Source organism: Macaca nemestrina, chromosome 7 (assembly GCF_043159975.1).
Source record: "Macaca nemestrina isolate mMacNem1 chromosome 7, mMacNem.hap1, whole genome shotgun sequence".
Lineage (NCBI taxonomy): Eukaryota > Metazoa > Chordata > Mammalia > Primates > Cercopithecidae > Macaca > Macaca nemestrina.
Window position 1 is genome coordinate 137,347,102 of NC_092131.1, and position 22,509 is coordinate 137,369,610.

The 22,509-nt window shown below is 48.1% G+C and overlaps 1 protein-coding gene across 4 annotated transcripts in view; it reads right to left on the reverse strand.

Moving 5' to 3' along the window:
• Positions 1-9,938: 9,938 nt before the first annotated feature.
• The window catches only part of LOC105488614 (zinc finger protein 609), a 243,690-nt gene continuing 231,119 nt past the window's right edge, over positions 9,939-22,509 (reverse strand). For all 4 annotated transcript variants that reach the window (XM_071099354.1, XM_011752840.3, XM_071099355.1 and 1 more), the window contains 6 exons: positions 18,864-21,204; positions 17,032-17,398; positions 15,614-15,789; positions 15,110-15,326; positions 14,587-14,665; positions 9,939-14,284 (listed from right to left, as the gene is read on the reverse strand). In XM_071099354.1, coding sequence (XP_070955455.1) covers positions 14,592-14,665; positions 15,110-15,326; positions 15,614-15,789; positions 17,032-17,398; positions 18,864-21,204 — 3,175 coding nt within the window. In that variant the 3' untranslated portion in view covers positions 9,939-14,284; positions 14,587-14,591. The remainder of the gene's footprint in view (positions 14,285-14,586; positions 14,666-15,109; positions 15,327-15,613; positions 15,790-17,031; positions 17,399-18,863; positions 21,205-22,509) is intronic.

The following is a 22,509-nucleotide window of genomic DNA, read 5'->3' on the forward strand; positions in this document are numbered from 1 at the left end:
TTCTCCTACCTCAGCCTCCCAAAGTGCTGGGATTACAGGCATGAGCCACCATGCCCAGCCTGTTTCTTAAATCATCCTTTTGGTGGTTGAGATTAAACCATGCCTGCCCTCAAGTGGTGTGACCAGGAGATGAGGAAGGATTGGAAAAAGCTGGGGATAGGAGCCAGTTAGAAACAAGACTAAACTGAATATGAAACCCAACCTGGTTTGGATCTTAGGATAGGAATACTTGTGTTTAGAAGTCACTGTCTGTTGTGCTTAAATTCTTCCAGGATTCACTATTCCTAATGAGCTTGGTGGCGGATCTTTAATACCATTTGAACACTAAAGCCATTATTAGAAGAGAAGGCCATTACTGGGTAATTTCATGCCCCTTAATGTCTTTAACTACCACATACGTACCCATCCGCCTTCCTTTCTCACTTTAGAAATGACAGTCAGGTTTTTTGGAAGAGAAGCAATTTGCCATTCACAGCAAGTAACTAATAACAGATGCTTTATGTGGACGATGAAGATAATTATTGTGATCTACTGTCTACTAAGCTTATCCCAAACCCCAGCTGTTTCTTTTAGGGAACTGGAACTAGTTCCCAGAGTGGGGGCTTGAAACACCCCTCCACCCCCACTCACATACACACTCGCTTTCCTGCACAGATTTATGGGGGAGGAGCAGAGCCTCCAGGATCCTTGTATGTGAGAGTGGGGAAGTAAATGACATGTTACCATGGCGTAGATATCTTGCATTTATTTGAAGAGGAGAGAGATCAGGAAACCAGAAATATCACAAGCCCCACTGCTAAATATGACTAGCTTAAAAAAAGAAATATCACAAGCTCATAGATTAGTGCTGGACACAGGGTAGGCCGGCTCCAGGGATTATTTCTAGGAAGACAAAGGGGATTATGGTCTAAAAACAATATCCTCACTTTATTCTCTTCATTTCAGTGAGTTGGCCCCGTTGCTTCTGCTGTTTGCAAGTAAAAATTAGCTAAGAATCAAGATGGTAGTTGGAATGCAGGGCAGAGGTTGAATGTAGCTCGCTTATCTAAAGACCATTTGAGGAATAATTCCTTTGGAAGTAGGAGCCTGGCACCAGAATTCTAGAATTGCAAGGGCCTTGGTGATTGATAGGGTTATGCTGTGAACCTAATTAATTCTCCTCGTATACAAGATGATAATCTGTCTATCTCAGAGGGGTTTGCCCCATCTTTGGCTAACTCCATTGACCAATAGAAGCAAATCAGCTTTCTCCAGTGGCCCAACCCTCCTCATGCCCCTGCAGGAACCTCAGCACAGGCCAGAAGTGGTCATTGGAGAATGAGAAGGGAATCATATGATGTGGTGCATGTGTGTGCATTTGCTTGGGGAAACTCCCCCCTGTCCCCAACCCCTGTCTTATTTTTTCTAGTCTGGACACTGTTATTCTGCCCCTTAACACATTGGAAGGGGGAATCACAATAGCTCATTGTCCCCAGCAGAAAATAACTCCTGTCTTGAAAACAGTAGCATAGTCCTCTGTTAAGCCCTTTCTGTTTGTTTTTGTTTTTTTGAGACAGAGTTTTGCTTTTGTTGCCCAGGCTGGAGTGCAGTGGTGTGGTCTTTGCTCACTGCAACCTCCACTTCCCAGGTTCAAGGGATTCTCCTGCCTCAGCCTCCTTAGTAGCTTGGATTACAGGCACGCGCTACCACACCCAGCTAATTTTTGTATTTTCAGTAGAGATGGGGTTTCACCATGTTGGCCAGGCTGGTCTCAAACTCCTGACCTCAGGTGATCCACCCACCTCGGCCTCCAAAACTGCTGAGATTACAGGTGTGAGCCACTGCGCCTGGCCATTTTTGTTTTGAGCTGAAGTTTTACTCTGTCACCCAGGTTAGAGTACAGTGGCATAATCTTAGCTCACTGCAGCCTCCGCCTCCCAGGTTCAAGCCATTCTCCTGCATCAGCCTCCTGAGTAGCTGGGTCTACAGGTGCACACCATACCTGGCTAATTTTTTTTTTTTTGTATTTTTAGTAGAGATGGGGTTTCACCATATTGGCCAGGCTGCTCTCAAACTCCTGTCCTCAAGTGATCCACCCGCCTCAGTCTCCCAAAGTGTTGGGATTATAGGCATGAGCCACCGTGCCCAGTTCAGCCCTTTCTGTTAACAGCTGTTGGTGAGGCCAAGAGTGGAGGAGGTGAGGATGACCTGAGGTTTTCCAGAGGAGGGAAGAGGTGGATATGTGGTTACAGCCCTAGATTTTTTTTTTTTTTTGGAGGAGGAGTCTGGCTCTGTCACCCAGGCTAGAGTGCAGTGGCGCAATCTTGGCTAACTGCAGCCTCCACCTCCTGGGTTCAATAAATTCTTCTGCCTCAGCATTTTGAATACCTGGGATTACAGGTGCCTGCCACCACATCCAGCTAATTTTTGTACTTTTAGTAGAGATGGGGTTTTGCCATGTTGGCCAGGCTGGTCTTGAACTCCTGAGCTCAAGTGATCCTCCCTCTTTGGCCTCCCAAAGTGCACCCCTAGATAATGACGCTGCTCCTCACCCATGGACACTTTTGTGGGAAATCCATTTCTCAAAGAAATTTCCAAGTATACTTGTAGGCCTCCATTTGAAATCTTTGAGAGAACAGACCCTAGGAGCTGAGCAGTGATGGATTTGGACTTCCATTTTCAGCTGGAGTGCAGATACAGTTCTGCTAATAGGACTGCCCCTTTGGTTATTGTACCATTGCCATGTTAAGTGTGAGTTCAGTTTGTTGTTCTTCATTTAGGAGAGTCCAAAATTGGCATGCCATGCTATATAAAGCAAAGGACAGTGTGAAGAATAGTTACCTCACACCATTTTACAATGGCTTTCAGGGGGAAAAAAGCCCTAATTTACAGCATTTGGGGACTTTTGCAGTATAAATACTCCTCCTCTGGCCAATTCAAGGTACCAACATGACATCATTAAACACATACTTGGGAAGAGATGTGCACGATTGTGTGAGCTGGCCCCAGCACACCACTGCAGTACCCCCTGTATGTGTCCACTGCATTCCAGCTGCTCTGAGGCTGATGTGTGGTGGCTGGGAAACAGGCCTGTTGCTGAGTCGTGGTGTGTACACGCACACACAATATACTTCTTTCTCTGCTTCACTTGCCCTTGGCCTAGGGAATGAACTACATCTCAGCCTAAGGAACCACTAAATTGGATTCAAAGACAGTTGAGCAGATCTACAGCCCTGTTGGGTCCATCCGAAAATCAAAGTAAGGTGACAGGGAGCTCCTTTAGGAGCCTTTTACCTGCTATAATCTGATTATTGGATTCCTTACTCAGGTCATAGCATGCATCCTCTCCCAGCACATACCCTGCACCCAGCACATCTGAATTTCTGTTCTGACCACATCACTATTACCTGACCTCCCACGCTCAGGTCACAAAAGGATCAGCAAAGAAGGGCAAGAAGGCCCCGCATTTGGTGGCATACCAGGGGCAAATCAGATATCACAGTATTCTATGTACTATTGTGTACCTCTGCTCTGAGAGCTAAATCCCTGGATTTAGTTTTATTCTTAACTGTCAAGGGATTTAGTTAAATAATTTCTCACTCCAGCCAGGTGTGGTGGCTCACGCTTGTAATCCCAGCACTTTGGGAGGTTGAGGCCGGTAGATGACTGGAGGTCAGGAGTTTGAGACCAGCCTGACCAACATGGTGAAACCCCATCTCTACTAAAAAATACAAAATTAGCCAGGCGTGGTGGCACATGCCTATAATCCCAGCTACTTGGGAGGCTGAGGCAGGAGAATCACTTGAACCTGGGAGGCGGAGGTTGCAGTGAGCCAGGTTCATGCCAGCTTGGCCCTCCTGAGACTACTTCCCCATGCGTCTGCAACACGGTGGGTTCCCCCTAAGACAGCAGTGTAGTTCTGGAAGCTGAAGCCCACAGGACTGGGGCAGTTGGGGAGCCTTCATAAGCCTTCCCTTGTTTAGAGAGAGCCGGGATGCATGGGGGTGGGATTTGAGTTATACCTTTACATCTTGGCCGGGCACCGTGGCTTACGCCTGTAGTCCTAGCACTTTGGGAGGCTGAGGTGGATGGATCACGAGGTCAGGAGTTTGAGACCAGCCTGGCCAACATGGTGAAACCCCATCTCTACTAAAAATACAAAAATTAGCTGGGTGTGGTGGGATGCGCCTGTAGTCCCAGCTCCTCGGGAGGCTGAGGCAGGAGAATTGCTTGAGCTTGGGAGGTAGAGGTTGCAGTGAGCCGAGATCATGCCATTGCACTCCAGTCTGGGCGACACAGTGAGACTCTGCCTCAAAAAAAAAAAAAAAAAAATCTTCAAGTCTTGGTGTTTACTGTCTCATTCTCTCTGTCTCTTACAGTAGTATTTTGCCTTTGAGTAACTGTCCCCAGCTCCAGTGCTGCAGGCACATTGTTCCAGGGCCTCTGTGGTGCTCCTGATGCCCCTCACCCACTGTCGAAGATCCCCGGTGGGCGAGGGGGCGGCAGGGATCCTTCTCTCTCAGCTCTAATATATAAGGTAAGGAGGACCCTGGGATGGAAGGCTGGGTGTGGAGCCTTCTCAGACTCCACTGAGCTGCTGCTCAAGGGCAGTAATCATTTTCTGTAGTCCTCTGGCTCTTAGCCTAGGCCAGTGGGGGTACTGTGAAGGACTCTTTCAGCTGAGGCTGTTGCATGGCTTATTGGGAATACTAGAGGAAAGATAACAGCACTATTTGTTGCCTTTTAATCTGCTGTAATTGAGGCCCAGAAGTTAGTTTAGCTTCTCACTAAGACTGGGATGGAAGGTTAGCAGGGTAGCTGAATTCTGGGCTTTTAGGATTGTGCCCAAGGGAGGTAACACATAAGATAACACGGACCCTACAGTCCACTTGGAATCAGACTTTGGCTGACTGGGGCTCCAGCCAAACCCTCACACATATCATCATTTGTTTTTGATGTTTCCCTTTCTGACAGGGAAGGAAAAGAACGTGGTGTTGGGGGAAAGTGTGGGCTTTCAAGTCAGGGAGACCTGGGTTTGAATCTCATCTCTGCCATTCACTGTCTTTGGAGCCTCGGGTCAGTTGCTTCATTATTCTCAGACTTAAAGTGGAGTTGTTAATTACCATCTGAAGTGCTTGTCATGGTGATAAAGGTAAATATATGGGACAGCACTTTGTACTTGGCACCTAGTGGACAATTGGTAAATATTTCCCTTCCTACCTTGCTAGCTTTTACTACCATCAACTGGTTTTAGTTTCTGGTAAGTGACAGCTCCTTTTAGCCATCATGACACTCTGCATTTTCAGCATGGCCTCTATCCAACGCTACCCTGAGACTGGCCTAAGGGGACTCCTGGCATCACCTAGATTAGGGAGTGGATGATATGGCCAGAAGCAGTAGTGACCTGGTCCTCTGCCCCGCTTTCCTTCCCAGGACGAGAAGCTCACTGTGACCCAGGACCTCCCTGTGAATGATGGAAAACCTCACATCGTCCACTTCCAGTATGAGGTCACCGAGGTGAAGGTCTCTTCTTGGGATGCAGTCCTGTCCAGCCAGAGCCTGTTTGTAGAAATCCCAGATGGATTATTAGCTGATGGGAGCAAAGAAGGGTAAAGAGCCAAATGCTGGGGAAGGGAAAGGAGTTCCCATTCCAGAGAAGAGTATATGTTTACTGTGGTAACAGAATTGTAGGGGAGTCTGTGCCTTCTCCCTTAGCTCTAGACTCCCCAAGCAGATACCGTTTTGTAACAGGTTATTTTTAGCCAGTAAGACAGGCCTGCTCTAGGTTATAATTAAAGCAGATTGTTATCACATTAACCAAATGCCTGCCGGTTAATCGCCCCATGGTTCACTCTTCCCAGCAGACACTAAATCCCCCTTTAGCTACACAGTGGTATAGTTTAAAAGGCCAGGAAGCAAAGAGAAGTACTTAGGCCCATTACCACCTTCCTAGACCTCTCCCCTCCCATTCACACCCCACCCAGGAAGCTCAGAGGTAAGTGGGATTTCATTGGATTGGGCAAAGACCCTCCAAGCGGCCAGGAAGTGAGGCCAGGAAGCTCAGAGGTAAGTGGGATTTCATTGGATTGGGCAGACTCTCCAAGAGGCCAAGATGTGTAAGAAATGTCCTGGGGACAGAGTTCCCGAGTGGTCCCAGCCTCTTTAGAAAATCCTTTTAGGCTGTGTTAGAGCCCAGAGTGTCACTCTCAGTGGCAGGTGATCATATTGAACTTGGCAATCTGGCGGACACCTGAAGAACTGGGTTTTCTTTCTAGGCCCCAAACTCTGTCTTGTGAACAGCATTACTTAAGATGGGTAGTATTGCTTTCAGATGAAGAACTCCCATTACAGGAAAAGTCAATAACATTTTTCTCAGGTGCTGTGGCCCTTTTTTTTTTTTTCTGAATTCAAGGCTCTTGAGGTCTTGACATAGGAATCTTCCTCCTGGAGCTTCTGCATTTTTTTTTTTTTTTTGAGACAGAGTCTCGCTTTGTTGCCCAGGCTGGAGTGCAGTGGCACAATCTCGGCTCACTGCAAGCTCCACCTCCCGGGTTCATGGCATTCTCCTGCCTCAGCCTCCGGAGTAGCTGGGACTACAGGTGCCCGCCACCACACCCGGCTAATTTTTTGTATTTTTGGTAGAGGTGGGGTTTCACCGCGTTAGCCAGGATGGTCTTGATCTCCTGACCTCATGATCCGCTCGCCTCAGCCTCCCAAAGTGCTGAGATTACAGACGTGAGCCACCGCACCCTGCCCGGAGCTTCTGCATTTATACTGCTGGTTGTAGGCCTCAGAAAAGCCTTTGGGTTGGTGGGGGTGGGGTGTGAATGGGAGGGAGGTCTAGGAAGGTGGCGACGGGCCTCAGTACTTCTCTTTGCTTCCTGCAGATTGTTAGCACTGCTAGAGTTTGCTGAAGAGAAGATGAAAGTGAACTATGTCTTCATCTGCTTCAGGAAGGGCCGAGAAGACAGAGGTGAGGAGTCAGAGCCGCCTGAGCCTTATAGCCCAGACAGTGGGGCCTGGGGGAGAGAAGGGAGCACCTCCACAATGAGGTGGGACTCTTGAATTTGCCTTTCAAACCCTGGGAAATCATGGTGGGAGGTCAAGTGCCCAAAGGGTTAGTAAAAGCCTAGTGCTTATTTGTTCCATCTTTGTTTGGGGTTTTGATTTCAGCCTACCCTGTGTTTCTCATCAGACTTTTTAACACTCTGTCTTCTGCAGCTCCACTCCTGAAGACCTTCAGCTTCTTGGGCTTTGAGATTGTACGTCCAGGCCATCCCTGTGTCCCCTCTCGGCCAGATGTGATGTTCATGGTTTATCCCCTGGACCAGAACTTGTCCGATGAGGACTAATAGTCATAGAGGATGCTTTGCCCAAGAGCCACAGTGGGGGAAGAGGGGAAGTTAGGCAGCCCTGGGACAGGCGAGAGGGCTCCTCGCTGTCTAGGGAAGGACACTGAGGGGCTCAGGATGAGGGTTGCCTATTGTGTTCTCGGAGTTGACTCGTTGAAATTGTTTTCCATAAAGAACAGTATAAACATATTATTCACATGTAATCACCAATAGTAAATGAAGATGTTTATGAACTGGCATTAGAAGCTTTTTAAACTGCGCTGTGTGATGTGTTCTATCTAGCCTAGGGGAGGACATTGCCTAGAGGGGGAGGGACTGTCTGGGTTCAGGGGCATGGCCTGGAGGGCTGGTGGGCAGCACTGTCAGGCTCAGGTTTCCCTGCTGTTGGCTTTCTGTTTTGGTTATTAAGACTGTGTATTTTCTTTCTTTGCTTCCTGTCACCCCAGGGGCTCCTGAGTATAGGCTTTTCAGTCCCTGGGCAGTGTCCTTGAGTTGTTTTTTGACACTCTTACCTGGGCTTCTCTGTGTGCATTTGTGTCTGCCCTGGAGTAAGCAGGTCAGACCCTTCCTTCTTTACAGCTTAGTGTTATTCTGGCATTTGGTTAAGCTGAGTTAATCTGTTTAATGTTATCAGTACATTTTAAATAGGGGCATTGAAATTTATTCCCACCACCAGGGCTTTTTGGGGGGATGCCTGGGCCATAAAAACACTAGCCAAACTCTAATTCTCAAATCACTGCCAGGAGTTATTGCTCCTGGCTGCAGGCCCAGGCCCCAAGGTCTCCTTCCTGGGGGTCACAAAGAGCAGAGAGGAAGAGGAATATATAGCAACTCAGGGCCTGGGAATTGTGGGGGAATCTGTTCTTAGGGACTGGATGCCTCTGGCTGGCTGAGCATAGCACTAGCTGCCTCCCCACCAGGTTCTGAGTAGTGCCTGAGACCCTGCTCTGCAGGTCCTAGGGTAGCGCTGGGAGTGTAGAAGTGGCCTGCCCTTAACTGTTTTCACTAAACAGCTTTTTCTAAGGGGAGAGGAAGTGGGAAGAGATCTAGATTTGGTGAGGGGGACGGGGATGTCAGGGAGGCAAGTGTGTTGTGTTACTGTGTCAATAAACTGATTTAAAGTTGTGGTTGGTCTATTCTTTATTTCTCAACTAGGACCAACTCCCTACCAAACTGTTTTGAGTCCAGAGCCTAATAGAGGTGTGGTGCATGCTCCTTGGGAAAAAAAGCTGCAGTGTAGGACGACAGATAAACTGGCCTAGGTCTCTGGGGCCATATTACACTGTGAAATGCAGGGTTGCTAGGAGTCTGAGACTCACTACCAGAGCCCCCTGGAGAGACAGATGTGTACACATCAGCTTCATCTAGGAGAGGCTATACCCAAGATCCAATCTGCTCTTAGCTCTTCCTTTTCTATAAAAGGCTGGGGAGGTTGGGTCCTGAAACTGGGTTTTGGCGCATGGAGCTCCTGACATTCCCATTCCTGAGGTCTTTGAAGGGTGCAGCACACACCTTCCCTAATCTAGTTTTCTCCTTTTGGAGCTCAGTGTCCTAAGGTGTGGTTTCCAGTCCCCCACACCACAGCCTGATGAATAAGCTCTCAGTGGCACCCAGGGGGCTGGAATCCTCCTCACCACAGTTTTTTAAATTTCTCAAGGATTTACTAGCACTTTTTTTCTTTTGCTTCTGTTTTGCCAAGTGAAGGGCATGTTCTTCCACCTCCTACATTTTTGCAACTGTCTACTGTTCAGCTGTGGCTCTCACATTGCTCTTTATGGAGCCTGCTTGTGTTTTCACTGTGGGCCAAGTCATTAATCTTGGACTCTTTAACTTGTATTCATTAAAAGTAATGAGCTCCACTCCCAAGTTTTTTTTTTTTTTTAAAAAAGATGGAATCTCACTCTGTCGCCCAGGCTGGAGTACAGTGGTGTAATCTTGGCTCACTGCAACCTCTGCCTCCTGGGTACAAGTGATTCTCCTGCCTCAGGCTCCTGAGTAGCTGGGATTACAAGTGCCCACCATCACGCCCAGCTAATTTTTTGTATTTTCAGTAGAGATGGAGTTTTGCCATGTTGCCCAGGCTGGTCTCGAACTCCTGGCCTCAAGTGATTCACACGCCTCAGCCTCCCAAAGTGCTGGGATTATAGGCGTGAGCCACCGTGCCTGGCAGGTGTTACTAGAACAAGTCTGGGACTACAGACATTCAGTCGAAATCAGATGTCCCCCACTGGGCAGGTAATTCCTAGAGGCAGCTGGCAATTTAGGATGCAGATACTAAACTCAAACACAAGGAATTTACAAGACAGATGAAAAAGAACCAATACAAAACTCAGTCCCTTACTTTTTCCCAAGAAACCTGCTTGAGATTCTGCTGCCACCTATTGGTGGTTCCTCTTCAATACAGCTAGAGTCAGAAAGGCTAAATTGGAAACCCAGGCACCCAGTGGAAGATTTTCCTTTTCAAAAAAAACTTGTTATTGAAGACCACTGACAGGAAAGAAATATGGTACCCAAAAGGCTGCACTACAGTTTAAAAAGCAACTTAGAAGGTAGAATATTTTGGGGGTGGGGTGGGAGTGGAGTGTGAAAGGCAAACTAAGTCTTAAATTTAAGAACAGGGACATTAAAAACTTTATTCAATAAATACAACAAATAATTTAAAAATATACTTCAATTCCAAAGCCAATTAAGAAGAGGAAGTAGAGAGGGGAAAAAGGGGGGAGGAGGAAGGTAGAGGAAAAGAGAAAGAGGCCAAACAAATGGTTTGGTTGGGCTGTGTTTCAGAGTGTACCACCCTTTAAAATTCTGATCAAATACTCTTGACCCATAAACCCTTAGCCCTTGTTCTGATGGGGTAGCCACAGAGTCCACCAGCTGGGAATCATCCACTGAGCTCTGGATCAGAGCATTCTAGAGGCTGGAATGTAGGGGAGTTTTAGGGGTAGTTTCCTGGTCATTCCTAAAACCATCCATCCTAACTCCCAGGCAGGTTTAAATAGTGCAAACTCTTAGGCAGAGAGCTCCCAGCTGCATAGTTTCACAGGTGAGTTTCCCAAGCCAGGGCCTCCAGGAAACAGGTCCCAGAGTACCCAGGGGTCCAAAGTCACTTCGGTGAATGGAATCTAAAGGTGAAGAGAGGGGAGGCCAGGGCACAGAGTAAAGCTCCTGGGCTAAGCCACTGGCCAAGCCAGAAAACAATGCTGGGCAGAAAAGGGTTACAAGGCAGGTAGTCTGGACACTGGATTCAACAACTTGCCATCAGCCAGGGAAAGTGAAGCTGAGGATGCATATGGAGCAGGGCCAGGAAGATCAGGAAAGCTGAGGGGGAACAGGAAAGTTGGGAGGAAGGAAGAGGCAGCTCAGCAGCAAACTCCAGGAGAAATAACCAGCAGCCCTCACAGATTTGTGATTGTCTCTTAAAAAGATTTATTTTCTCTTCTTGCCTGAATGTACAAAGGCAAAAAGAGTACAGTTTGTATATATATATATTTATATATATATATAAAAAAACAAGGAACTTGGTAATGTACACTTTACAGAAGGGAAGAATCAGGAAGACTGAAATTAAATCCAACAGAGCAACGCCAATGGAACAAAATCTATGAACAGCAACACTGCCCCTCCAGCCCGGGCCTCCAGCTCGCCCCAACCTGCTCCCAGTGGGAGGGCTGAGCACCAAGGCAAGCGGGTGGGCTGGGGCAGGAGGGGCTGGGGACAGGGCCTGGGAGGGGCTTGATCCCAGGAGGGCCCCATGGTAGGAGATCACTGGAAAGCTTCCTGGGAAGTCCAAATAATAAAACAAACAACAAAGGCCCAGAATTACGGGGCCAACTAGCTGCCCAGTTGCATCTTGGGGGCATCAGAATAGACAAGGGGATGGTAGAGGGTATACGGGATAAGTGACATGGGTGGCCTCAAAACCTGTATACAATACTTTCCTAGCCCTCTGCAGTCTTCACTCGCAACTCTCTAAGTCCTCCCATGGCCCCTTGAAACCTGGAAAGAAGAGACTCAAGAAATCACCATTTCATTTCATAGGGTGCCCTCTTACCCTTCTAAGCGTGTGGTTCTTTGATCTTGTGATGTATGGACAGAGTTGGGTAAGAGAAGGAAATTTCATACATGTACATGTACAAGGCAGGAAAAGGGGATGAAGGAAACTGCCATACCTTAAAATGAGGAAGTAGTTGATGTGGATCTTAAAGAGCAGCTCTCCAAGCCTTGCCTGATCTATCTGGGGATGAGGCCCCCTCTCTCTTCAGCTTCTCCTCGATGGGAAGCCCAGGGAGCAATGTCTGTGAGGGCCTGGGCAGGGGTGGCTCAGAGACAGGCTTGGTCTGGTGGTCTTGGCCCTTGGTAGCAAATTTTTCCAGCCTTTGTTTGTGGGGTGGGATAGGATGGGGATCCCTGCTGAGCATCTCATCCCTCTGACTAGATCATGGATGCCACAGGTAGCTCCCACCTGTGTTTCTCCTCCCCATGTAGAGGTGGACAGCAAATCTTTCACTCAGCACTTGTCAAGAATCTCCACAGCTGCTGCTTCATGTTATTTTGGAGGGAAGACTAGGCCCGGCAAGCATCAGGATCTGCCATTGAGGCTTTCACCTGCTCTTCTGAGCAGCTCCTACTCTTCAGGGAGACTTGGATATGAGGATCAAAGAGCCAAATGTTTAAGAAGAAAATTTAAAAAGGAAAAGAAAAACCTGTTCTCTTCTGGAGAACCCAAGGCTGCCCAGAGGAAGTTCATCCTCTGTTACAGAACGAGTGGAAAGGGCAGGAATGCAGGGCCATACCTGCCCAATGCAAAAGAAAATTACTCCAAACGGTTTCTTTACAATATGTACAGAGTATGCTGCAGGCCAGTGCCACAGATACAAAACACACAACAATATTTTAAAACAAACAGGAACAGAGAGGGGCCCTTGGCTCCACCTCACAGGAGCTCCAGCAGGGCATAATCAGGCCGAAATTCAGTCACCCTCTTGGTTGAGGGGACTCAGGTGAGGTGGGGTGAAGGTGTCTGCACTAGCTACTTCCATGGAGGAAAGGGAGGTCACTGCTCAGAGCACTGCCCACGAGGGCAGCAGGAGGCAGAGGGAATATGATGAGTATGAGGGAGGTTGTTTTGGGGCCCTGCCAAGAGGTTTAAAACAATGGTTTTTGGGGAGGGCTCAGAACCCAAATTGAACAAAAATGAGGACGTAGACACCTAGGGGAAAGGCCTGTAGATCAGAGGGGATCCTCTTGAGCAGATGGTGACCCTAAGCCTCTCATGTGTAGGGTTCCAGGGTCCTTGGAAATCAAGTACTACTGGGCATTGTGCTTACTGTCCCGTTTCCCATTCTCCAAACTGAGTCGGAGCAGTACCTGCTCCTAGTCATTTTTGGCACTCTGGTCACACACTCCCTTTTCCAGCCTACGCTGGTGTCTGTCAGTCTTTACCTCTCTCAATCCAGAGGGTCATGGAAAGACAGGAGGGGAGAATAGAGGGATGATACCTCAAAAGCCAAGTAAGCTAAAGCTCCCCACACCTTGGGGAAGACATGACCCCAATAAAGCTATCAAATCATCCTCACTTTCCCAGTACAAAGAGCATAAAGCTTCCATTGGGAGACTGCATTTCTAAGGAGAGCAGAGAAATGTTGGCTGCCTCAAAGCACAGCTCCACTGAGTACATTCTGAGACTCTAACGTAATGGCTTGGATGTGTTATCCCAGGGTCTAAGGAACAAATAACCTCCTACGGCCAGTGGCCCCTCAAACAAAATATGTGTTACCAAGAAACACAGCTTATATTGGCCCATATGGAAGTTATAGACTGAGCTATATAAAATCATGTACTTGTAGACAGAGGAATTGGGCTGTATACATTTGTGGCCCCAAATGAGGAAGATATCAGATGGCTAGATGACAGTACATCTCCAAGAACTGCTGGGTGCTCCCAGGGGCTGCCTTCTGGGCCTTGCCCTAAGGTGACCTGGCAGACTCCCCATGCTGGGGAGAATACTAGTTTATCTGCCTGAGGCTTAAGAGCCAAGCAGTGGAAAAGAAGAGGCAAGACCAGTGTGGGGATCCCCCTGGGAAAGGCACCAAGGGGTTAGGAGGGAAGGGAAAAGGGCAAGGAGTTGGGGAATAAGAAGCAGCAGGACTTAGTGGGGACGCAGGTTCTACTTCACAGATGCCATTCATGCTCCAGCACCAGCTTGCTCCCAGTGTCCCTGGGGAGCCCTGTGCTGGTGGTGGAACCCCTGCCCCCTGCCTCACAGGCAGCTCAAGGCCATATTGGGGCAGATGCCTTGGTCTTCCTTTCCAGGCTAGGTTGTGAGCGTTTACATGTGCTCATGTAAATGGGGAGAAGTCTCCACATTTGAAGACCTTGTTTTCACAATTACGTAGAAAACAACCCCCAATTTCTTTCCTGAGATTCTAGTTCCTCCACATGCTGCCAATTCCCAGGGTGCAAAGCACTAGGGAGATGCAGAATCTGGTGATGGTGGTAATGATGGTGAGGGGTATGGCTGCTGTGCTGTCTTCAGACCTTACCCAGTGCTTGGGGGTGGGGGTCCCTCCCTGGTGGGCGGGGGGGCTGGCACTGCTCTGGCAGCAGACCAAGGGCTTGGGGAACAGAGCGGTGGCTTCTCTGGGCTGAGGCCATGTTCCCCTGGTTGCTTCCCGTGCCTTCATCTCCACAGAGGCCACAACAGTCATGACTGTGGCTGAGAGAATAAATATTTTTGCTAAGTACCAGCTCTCCAGCTCCTGAGGAAGATGGAGGGTCAGGTAGTCCAGAGGTCTGGTGGAGGTGAGATAGCCAAGGGTCTGCCTTCAGTCATGGAGGAAACGGCAAACAGGATGATCAACACCATTTAACTGATGTCTAAATGGCACCTTCAGCACCTCCTTGGGTGAGCCAGTCCGGGCCCATGAAGCTGATTTTATCCGGGCACTTGATGTCTGCAAGGGAAACATGGACAGATAACCAGGCACTCAGCCTGTTGGTAAAACAACCACAAGGTGGCACTCCAAGAAAATGAACTGCAGGAGTGGCCAGTACTGGTCCCTAGGGGACACTGTTCCACAGGTCCTCTCAGAGGCACATGGCTTCATGGGAGACTCTTGTACAAGAGGCTTGGCCAGGGTTCTATGGATTCCAGACCGCTGACCCCTCAGAGCTATTCCTCACCTAGGGATTCTGTGATCCAGGTAGCAACTATCCCAGCTTTACGTGCTGCCCCAAATTAACAAAAGTTACTTACCATTCTCACCTCCTGGGGGGTGGGTAGAGTGAGGGAGTTGAGCCTTGTTGGCTGGCAACAATGGCTGTAGAAGAAAGCCCTGAGTGAGCAGGAGAACATGTTAGTGCAGCACTCACAGAAACCTTCCATTAACCATTTTCCCTGAATTTTGGGGTGCTAACAGAAAAAAAAAATCTGATACTCAGCCAGATATATTTGCTGGAGATAGATAATAAGGCTGTATTTCTCAGCTGATTGTTTCTCTTTGCCTTTGGGGAACACCTGTTCCATATTCTTCTGAATATCAAGGCTAGTATTCTGGAGGAATTTAAGAGTCCCCAAACTCCAAAGGAGGAATAAATATCATATGCTTTAATGACAGCAGGAGGTTAGGACTGTGTACAGATTAGAAGCTCAAAAAAAAAAAAAAATTAAAAAAGGATTCTTATGAGGCAGGGAGGAGGGTCCTAGCTGTGGACATACTACTGGGATGAAGATAAACAAAACAAGACAAAACAACAGGTGGTAGGGAAAATAGGCTTACCTGCTGCATAGGGTAAGTTGTACTGTGCTGGGAGCAACGAGTACCCCAAGTGGTGGTGGTGGTGGTGTGTGGACATCAGGCGCTGGGAAGGAGAGGTGCGGGGCCGGTCAACACTCCGTTCACCCCCACCTGCTCCCCCAACGCTGCTACAGCTGCCAGCACCCCCAACCACCCCACAGCCTCCTCGATCTCTCTCCTGAGAAGTTTTATCACTTATCTGGAAAGGAAACCAGAGACACAAAAGCACTATAGTGAGACACACATACATACAACCACACACACACACACAAACACCCACACATGAGTGAGATGCCCAGGATGCCACCTTATGACCCCTAAAAGTGCAAGACATGTAAGAATCAAGAAGATGCCCTGGGGGCTGCCAATGTCAAGTCAGCCAAGCTGCACTGTGGTCAGGACCTGAACTTGCCCACCTTCTCCCAGACCCTGGATCTGGCCTTACTGGTCTTTGGGTAACAGCCAGCTTCACTGTACTTCTCTTACCGTGGGAGACTTGCTCTTGTAGTGACTGGCATGCTGCTGCAAGATGTCCAGGGCTTTGGACTCTGAGCTGGATTTACAACTGACACTGGGGCTGGCTCGTGCCTTGTCAGCATCTTCACCACCTGAGACCTTGCTGCCATATGGAGAAAAAGAGTAGCTGGAAGGCAGGTAGGAACCTGTGGAAGGAGAAATCAAACATTCAAAGAGATGGGAGAGGTAGAGGAAGCTCTGCTTTAGTGAGCTTGATTAGGCGGGCATCAGCTTTCCAAGGCACAGGCTGAGGTATTTTCTAACATAGTGTCTTTGGCTGAGACTGTTGGCTTGACCTTTCCTTACTGAGCTCTACAGGAAAAATTAGCTAAGGGATATTAGGAACACAGCCCTGTTTCCTGCAGCCAACTTCCATAGATCCGATACTGTTCTTTGAACTGGTCTCAGATTCATCTTGGAGAAGTGATATGATAAAGTGGAAAGATCACAGGATCTGGAGTTAGAGCCTTGGGTTCAAAACCTTATTCTGGCCAGGCGCGGTGGCTTAAGCCTGTAATCCCAGCACTTTGGGAGGCCGAGACGGGTGGATCACGAGGTCAGGAGATCGAGACCATCCTGGATAACACGGTGAAACCCCGTCTCTACTAAGAAATACAAAAAACTAGCCGGGCGAGGTGGTGGGCGCCTGTAGTCCCAGCTACTCGGGAGGCTGAGGCTGGAGAATGGCGTGAACCCGGGAGGCGGAGCTTGCAGTGAGCTGAGATCCGGCCACTGCACTCCAGCCTGGGCTACAGAGCGAGACTCCGTCTCAAAAAAAAAAAAACAAAACAAAACAAAACAAAAAAAAAACCTTATTCTGAGACTTACCAGCGTGGTAACCTTGAACAAATAAATAACTGTTTTGAGCTTCAATTTCTTCATCATCAAAAATGAAGATACCAATACTTATTACTTAAGGTGATGGGGAGGATTTAAAAAGATAATATGCATAAATCTCAGAGGACAGCGCCTGGCTGTCAGGGAGCACCCAACAAATGCAACTGTGATTTTTATATTGACAGGTGTGAGTGACAGGGAGAAAGGAACGCCTCAAGGGTAAGAAATTTCCTATTTCTGTTTGAAACGCTTACTTCTATTTAGAGTGTGCTTTATAATAATGTCACCAGAATGTTGAGACTATTTAGGCTGCTGTAGGAAGCTGGAAGCTCTAAGGAGTGAGACTAAAGAGGCTAAAGACTATCATTATGGGTCATTCAAGGAACTATGGGTTAGGGTGGCTACCTCATAGAACGACTCAGTGAAAAAGGGCTGTCATCTAAGTGAGCCTCAATATGCCTTGGGGCTGAGCAAGAAAACTCTGGATGTGAAATCTGTGCTTCATTCCCCCTTCCAGTGAATGGAATAGCGGCTGGCACTTGGTGCTATACCTGGGTAGTTCTGCATCATCACAGCAGGCATGCTCCGGTAGCTGGGGTGGTTGGGGTCGTAGGACTGACTGTAGGAATAGCCATGCATGTAGGGGATGTAGGACTGGTGCTGGGTGAGTGGGGAGGACACAGGCACATGGACACTTGGCCGGGGCTCCTTGCTCCCAAGGCGAGACTCCTCCGACGTGGGCAGCTTGCAGTCACTACTTGTGCTTTCCTTCCCATCTTCCTTGGGGACAGAGTCCTTACTCCGACTCCTTTCCTCCTTCAATTTGCGGTCCCGCTCCTCCTTCCACCGCTCATCCTCTGACTTGATGTCTGAGTACTTGGCAGGATAAACATATGTCCACATCCGGGGCTCTGCCTCCTACAAAAATCACAGAACAACGACTGGGTGTTGTAGAGATAAGACAGATATATTTCAAGCCCAAGGTCCCAGTAGAATCACCAGAGCAGATAATTACTAGACACCTGGGGCAGAGTAGGATCTTGGCCTCTATTGATCTTGTTTATATTCCAACTCTGCTCCCTTTTGGTTAAAAAGCCCCCGCCCCCACCTCTGCACCCACCCACAGGGAACAAGATGGGGCAGGGGGAGAAAAGGAAAATCCGTCCATGTATCAGTGGATGTTTTCTAGGTAAGAACAAACATTCTGGGGAAATGATTGAAATAGGAGAGGCTGCCCCTTCCAAGATGTTTAGGTTGTTTCACTATTTCAGAGCATGCTCAGTGGGGTGGAAAGCTTGTAAGTGACACTCAGATCGGAGGAGGGAGGGAGGCATAACTATTATACCAAGAGGGAAGGGAAGACATTCTAAGTCTCATGAGCAGAGCAAGATATGAGATTCCAAGTTCCTAGTTCTAACTCAACCTATAAAATCCTTGTTAAAGAAACTCAGTAACTGAGTATACTTTGTACCCACTCTAAAAAATAGAGAGACCATCAATACCTCATTTCACAGGAACCAAACAGTGGAAGAAACACAGACAAGGAATCGAGATACCTTGGTTCTAATCCTGGCTTGGCTAGTGAGGTCTTAAGAAACCCTAGACAAATTAAGGTAACTTGTCTGGGCCTTTCTTGTCAAATGGAAAAAACACCTGCTATGGATACAAAAGTGCTTTTTAAAAAACATTAATATGAATCCCAGTGCTTTGGGAGGCTGAGGCGGGAAGACTGCTTGAGGCCAGGAGTTCAAGACCAGCCTGGGCAACATAGTAAGACCTCTCTCTACAAAAAATTAAAACATCTGGGTGTGGTGGCATGCATCTGTAGTCCTGGTTAATTGGGAGGCTGAGGCAGGAAGATTGCTTGGGCCTAGGAGTTGGAAATTGCTGTGAGCTATGACTATGTCATTGCATTCCAGCCTGGGCAATAGAGAGGGACTCTGGTCTCTATAAAAACATAAAAATAAAAAAATTGGCTGGGTGCAGTGGCTCATGTCTGTAATCCCAGCACTTTGGGAGGCTGAGGCAGGTGGATTACTTGAGGTCAGGAGTTTGAGACCAGCCTGACCAACATAGTGAAGCCGCATCTCTACTAAAAATACAAAAAAAAATTAGCTGGGTGTGGTGAACGTTGCAGTGAGCCAAGATAGCACCACTGCACTCTAGCCTGGGCAACAGAGTGAGACTCCCATCTTGAAAAAATAACATTAAAATAAAATAAAAAACATTAAAATGGTTTATAAAGGTAAAGAATCCTTAAGATTACACATCTCTCCTGCTAATCTCAATTCCATTGAACCCCTATATAAGGACAGCCCTTATTTGTGAGGAAGACAGATGATTATCATACGGTATTTCCACTTCCTCCCAGAGCAACAGTTACCTGTCGGTACCAGAGTATTGGATCCACCTCTGCCTGTCGACCACACTCAGCGCCTGTCTTGGCCTCAGAGGCCTCCTTGCTTAGGTGGCTGGCATCACTCAGCTTCACTTTAAGGCCTTCAGGGGCCTGGCCTGGGAGTTTTGAAGAGTCATCTAACTTGGGAATGATGACTGATTTGGCTGAGTCAGCCCCTGGCTCCTTGGCCTTGCCAGGTCCTGACTTCACAAGGTCTGTCAGGCTGGGGGCCTTGGTGAGAGTTGGTGGAATTGACGGCTTTTGCTTCCACTCTTCCTTGAGTGCTGCCTCACGCTCCTTCAGGCCCATCTCTGCCTTCTTGTCCACTCCCCGCTGCTGCTGCTCTAAGCTCTGGCGTTTCTGCTGTTCTTCGTACTGCTGCCGGTAAGCCGTGTTAGTGCTCAGAAGGTGGGTGTGGTAACTCTGGTCGCTGTAGCCATAGGGGGGCACATAGGCATACTGGTTATAGTACAGGGACTGCATATACATGTTGGGACGCTGCTGGATGACCGAGGGCTGCTGACTGGAACTGCTCAGCTCGGGCTTCTTTTCCTCACAAACATCGTTCTTCACTTTTCCTTCGATGCTCTCAGGTTCCTCATCCTTTTTTGTCTTCAGGGCCTGGCTCTCCACTCCTGCCTGGCTGCTGGGGTTCAGAGCCCCAGGGCTGGACTGTGCGTAGCTTGGAGAATAGTAACTCTCAAAGCCTTGGTAATATGGTGAGTCTTTGCTCTGAGGCTGAGGGGGAAAAAGAGTTTTCTTAGCCCCTTCTTTAACCAACTGTTCAGCATCCTTTGATTTGACACTGTCTACCTTGCCCTCCCCATCCTCCCCAGCATCAGAGATGTCAGAGTATGCAGGGCTGTTGGTTTTGACTGAGCTGGCTTCAGCTCCATTCTGGGTCACTACATGTAAGGGAGTCAGGGGCTGAGTAGGGGTAGTGTTTTCAAGGCGGCTACTTCCTCCAATGGAAGGGCTAGGGGCATTATCTGTGAAACTGTAGATCTTGTCGGCTTCAGCCTTGATGCTAGCCAGTCGGCTTTGGTGGGGATCTGATGAGCCATTTAGGAGTCCCTCCATTTTCATCCCATCTCCTGAAGATTCCCTGAATGGACTTTTGCCTTCTTCTACTCGACACACCTTCCCAGGGGTCAGAGGACTTTCAAGTTCCTTTGAAGATTCCTTCTTTTTTTTGTCTTTCTTTTTCTTGTCCTTGGCTGGAGTCAAGGCAGGGTTGACTGTGAAAGGTTCTCCCATAACAGTGGGCTTGGGCTGAATGGGCTTGAGTTGGGGACTGTTGGGCATGGCTTGTGCAACTGTGGCGGTCAAGCCTGAGGAAGAGCCTGGGCTCGCTGCTGTGAAGGTGGCTGTCTGGAAGGTGTAGATTTGCTGTGGGGGGATGGCAGGGGCAATGGGACGGGCTGACTTTAAGCTCTTGGAAGGAATCTTTTCAGGTTTTAAACTAGAGGGTTTTTTACATTTTTCTTTTTCCATACACTTCCTTTCTAAAGAATCAAAGGCATCATTGCTTGTTTCATCCATCACTGAGGGTCCATCATCAGAGCCATCATTGGACAAGGCCCCAAGGTCTGTGTCCCCTTCCCCACTCAACTTTTTCTTACAGAGGCCTTTTGTGCTGAATTTGCTTGAGGGAGAAGGGCTGTGGGGCTCTACAAGTCGAACTTTGGGGGTAGCTGAGCGGGCAGGGGACAAGGAACCTTTTTGTGAGACAGATGCACCATTGCAGCTCCCGAGATCTGCATGGAGAATAGGTTCCTCTCCGTACTCACTGTCCCCATCCGCTTCCGGCTTGCTGTCATCATCTGTATGGGCATGAGCTTGGTGGTACTTAAGTCCATTGATGTGCTTGTACTTCTTGTTGCAGTTTGGGTGGGGACAGTCAATCAGGACTGGGGAGGGACAGTTTCTGTCCAGAACAGTGGGTTCTACCTTGGTCCCAGGAAGGGGGCCAGTGGCTGAGCCCATGGAATTAGTACGGACACGCTTGCTCCCTTTGGAGTCCTCTGAGCTAGAGTTCAGCTCCATGTCTGAAAGGGGTTTGTTTTTCCGCTTATTAGCTGAGGAAGGGCTGGCCTTGACATCCTCAGAAGTGCTGCTGGCAGGTGGGCGATGCTCTGAAGAATTCTGGCTGCCCCGTCGGCCTTTGCTATTGGCTCCTGCCCGGGTTTTGCTGCTGCTACTGGTCCCTTTGCTGTCAGAGGCTGTGGCTGTCTCATTGACAGGAGTGTTACTGTTGGGACGCATGCGTTTGCCTCTACCCCGACCATTGCGCATTTCCAGGTCACTGGTCGGGGAGTCACAGAACCTTGGCAAAGGATAAACACAACAGGATATTATTAAGAAGAGAAAACATCTTCAAACCAGTTTAGCTGTAGGCTCCAGAACTGTCCAGATGGTGACTATCATTTTCAATGAATATGATTTGTTAAAAGAAATTCTGATTGGGAACTGCACTAAATGGTGAACTCCTGGGATGCATGTTAGCTGCAAATTATTCTCCAACATTTACCTCTAAAGCCATGCAGTCTGTTCCATAAGACAGTCATGTCTACATTTCCTATATACAGCCATAGTCATGGTTTCAGAAAATTGAGGCCAGGCATGCTAAGTGACTTGTCCAAGGTAACATCATTGATTGATGGCAACATATGACAAGACTGTAGCTCTATCTTTAGCCCAATGCCTTTTTCTTACATACCTCACTATGAAGATATAGAAAGGTAGAACAAAGCACCTATCCATTTAAGAGTTCCCTAAACATCAGATATAACCAAGAGTACACGAGTTCTTTGAATGTCTGGAGATCTGCACCTAGGGGTCATTCCTCATAGGCCCTAAAGTAGCTTTTCATGGAGCTTAAAACACTGCTTAGAATTAAACCTTTAGCTAAGATTGGTTCCCTTGTAGATCTAAAGATGGTTTTGACTCTCTTGTCCCAGGGGGCAACGGGAGTAGGTTGTTTCTAAGACAGTAGGAACCAAAGCTATTGCAGAAAAAAGGCAAATTTTGTCAAATACCTCCTTCGGGTTCTCAGAACAGTCCTACTGTAAAGCTACTTATTGCTTCCCTGTTATCAACCTACTCACTCAGCTCCTATCTCTCTGGATTCTTGTATGCCCAAAGCAGAAATAAGTCCTTCCAATAGGTTTCTCAGAAATGCAAAGGGAGGGTGTAAAGAACTTTACTAACTTGTTTTAGCTCATCTGCTTCTGATTCTTATCAGGGCAACTATTATGGTCTGAATATAGTCTTTTTTTTTTTTGAGACGGAGTGTTGCTCTGTCGCCCAGGCTGGAGTGCAGTGGAGCGATCTAGGCTCAATGCAACCTCCGCCTCCTGCGTTCAAGCAATTCTCCTGCCTCAGCCTCCCCAGTAGCTGGGATTATAGGCATCCGCCACCACACCCAGCTAATTTTTGTATTTTTAGTAGAGACAGGGTTTCACCATGTTGACCAGGCTGGTTTCAACCTGCCTGACCTCAGGTGATCCACCCGCCTCAGCCTCCCAAAGTGCTGGGATTACAGGCGTGAGCCACCACGCCCAGCCTAAACATAGTCTTATAAAAGTCTAAGCCTCTAGAAACCTGGCCCAGCATCTCTGAAAATTAGGAG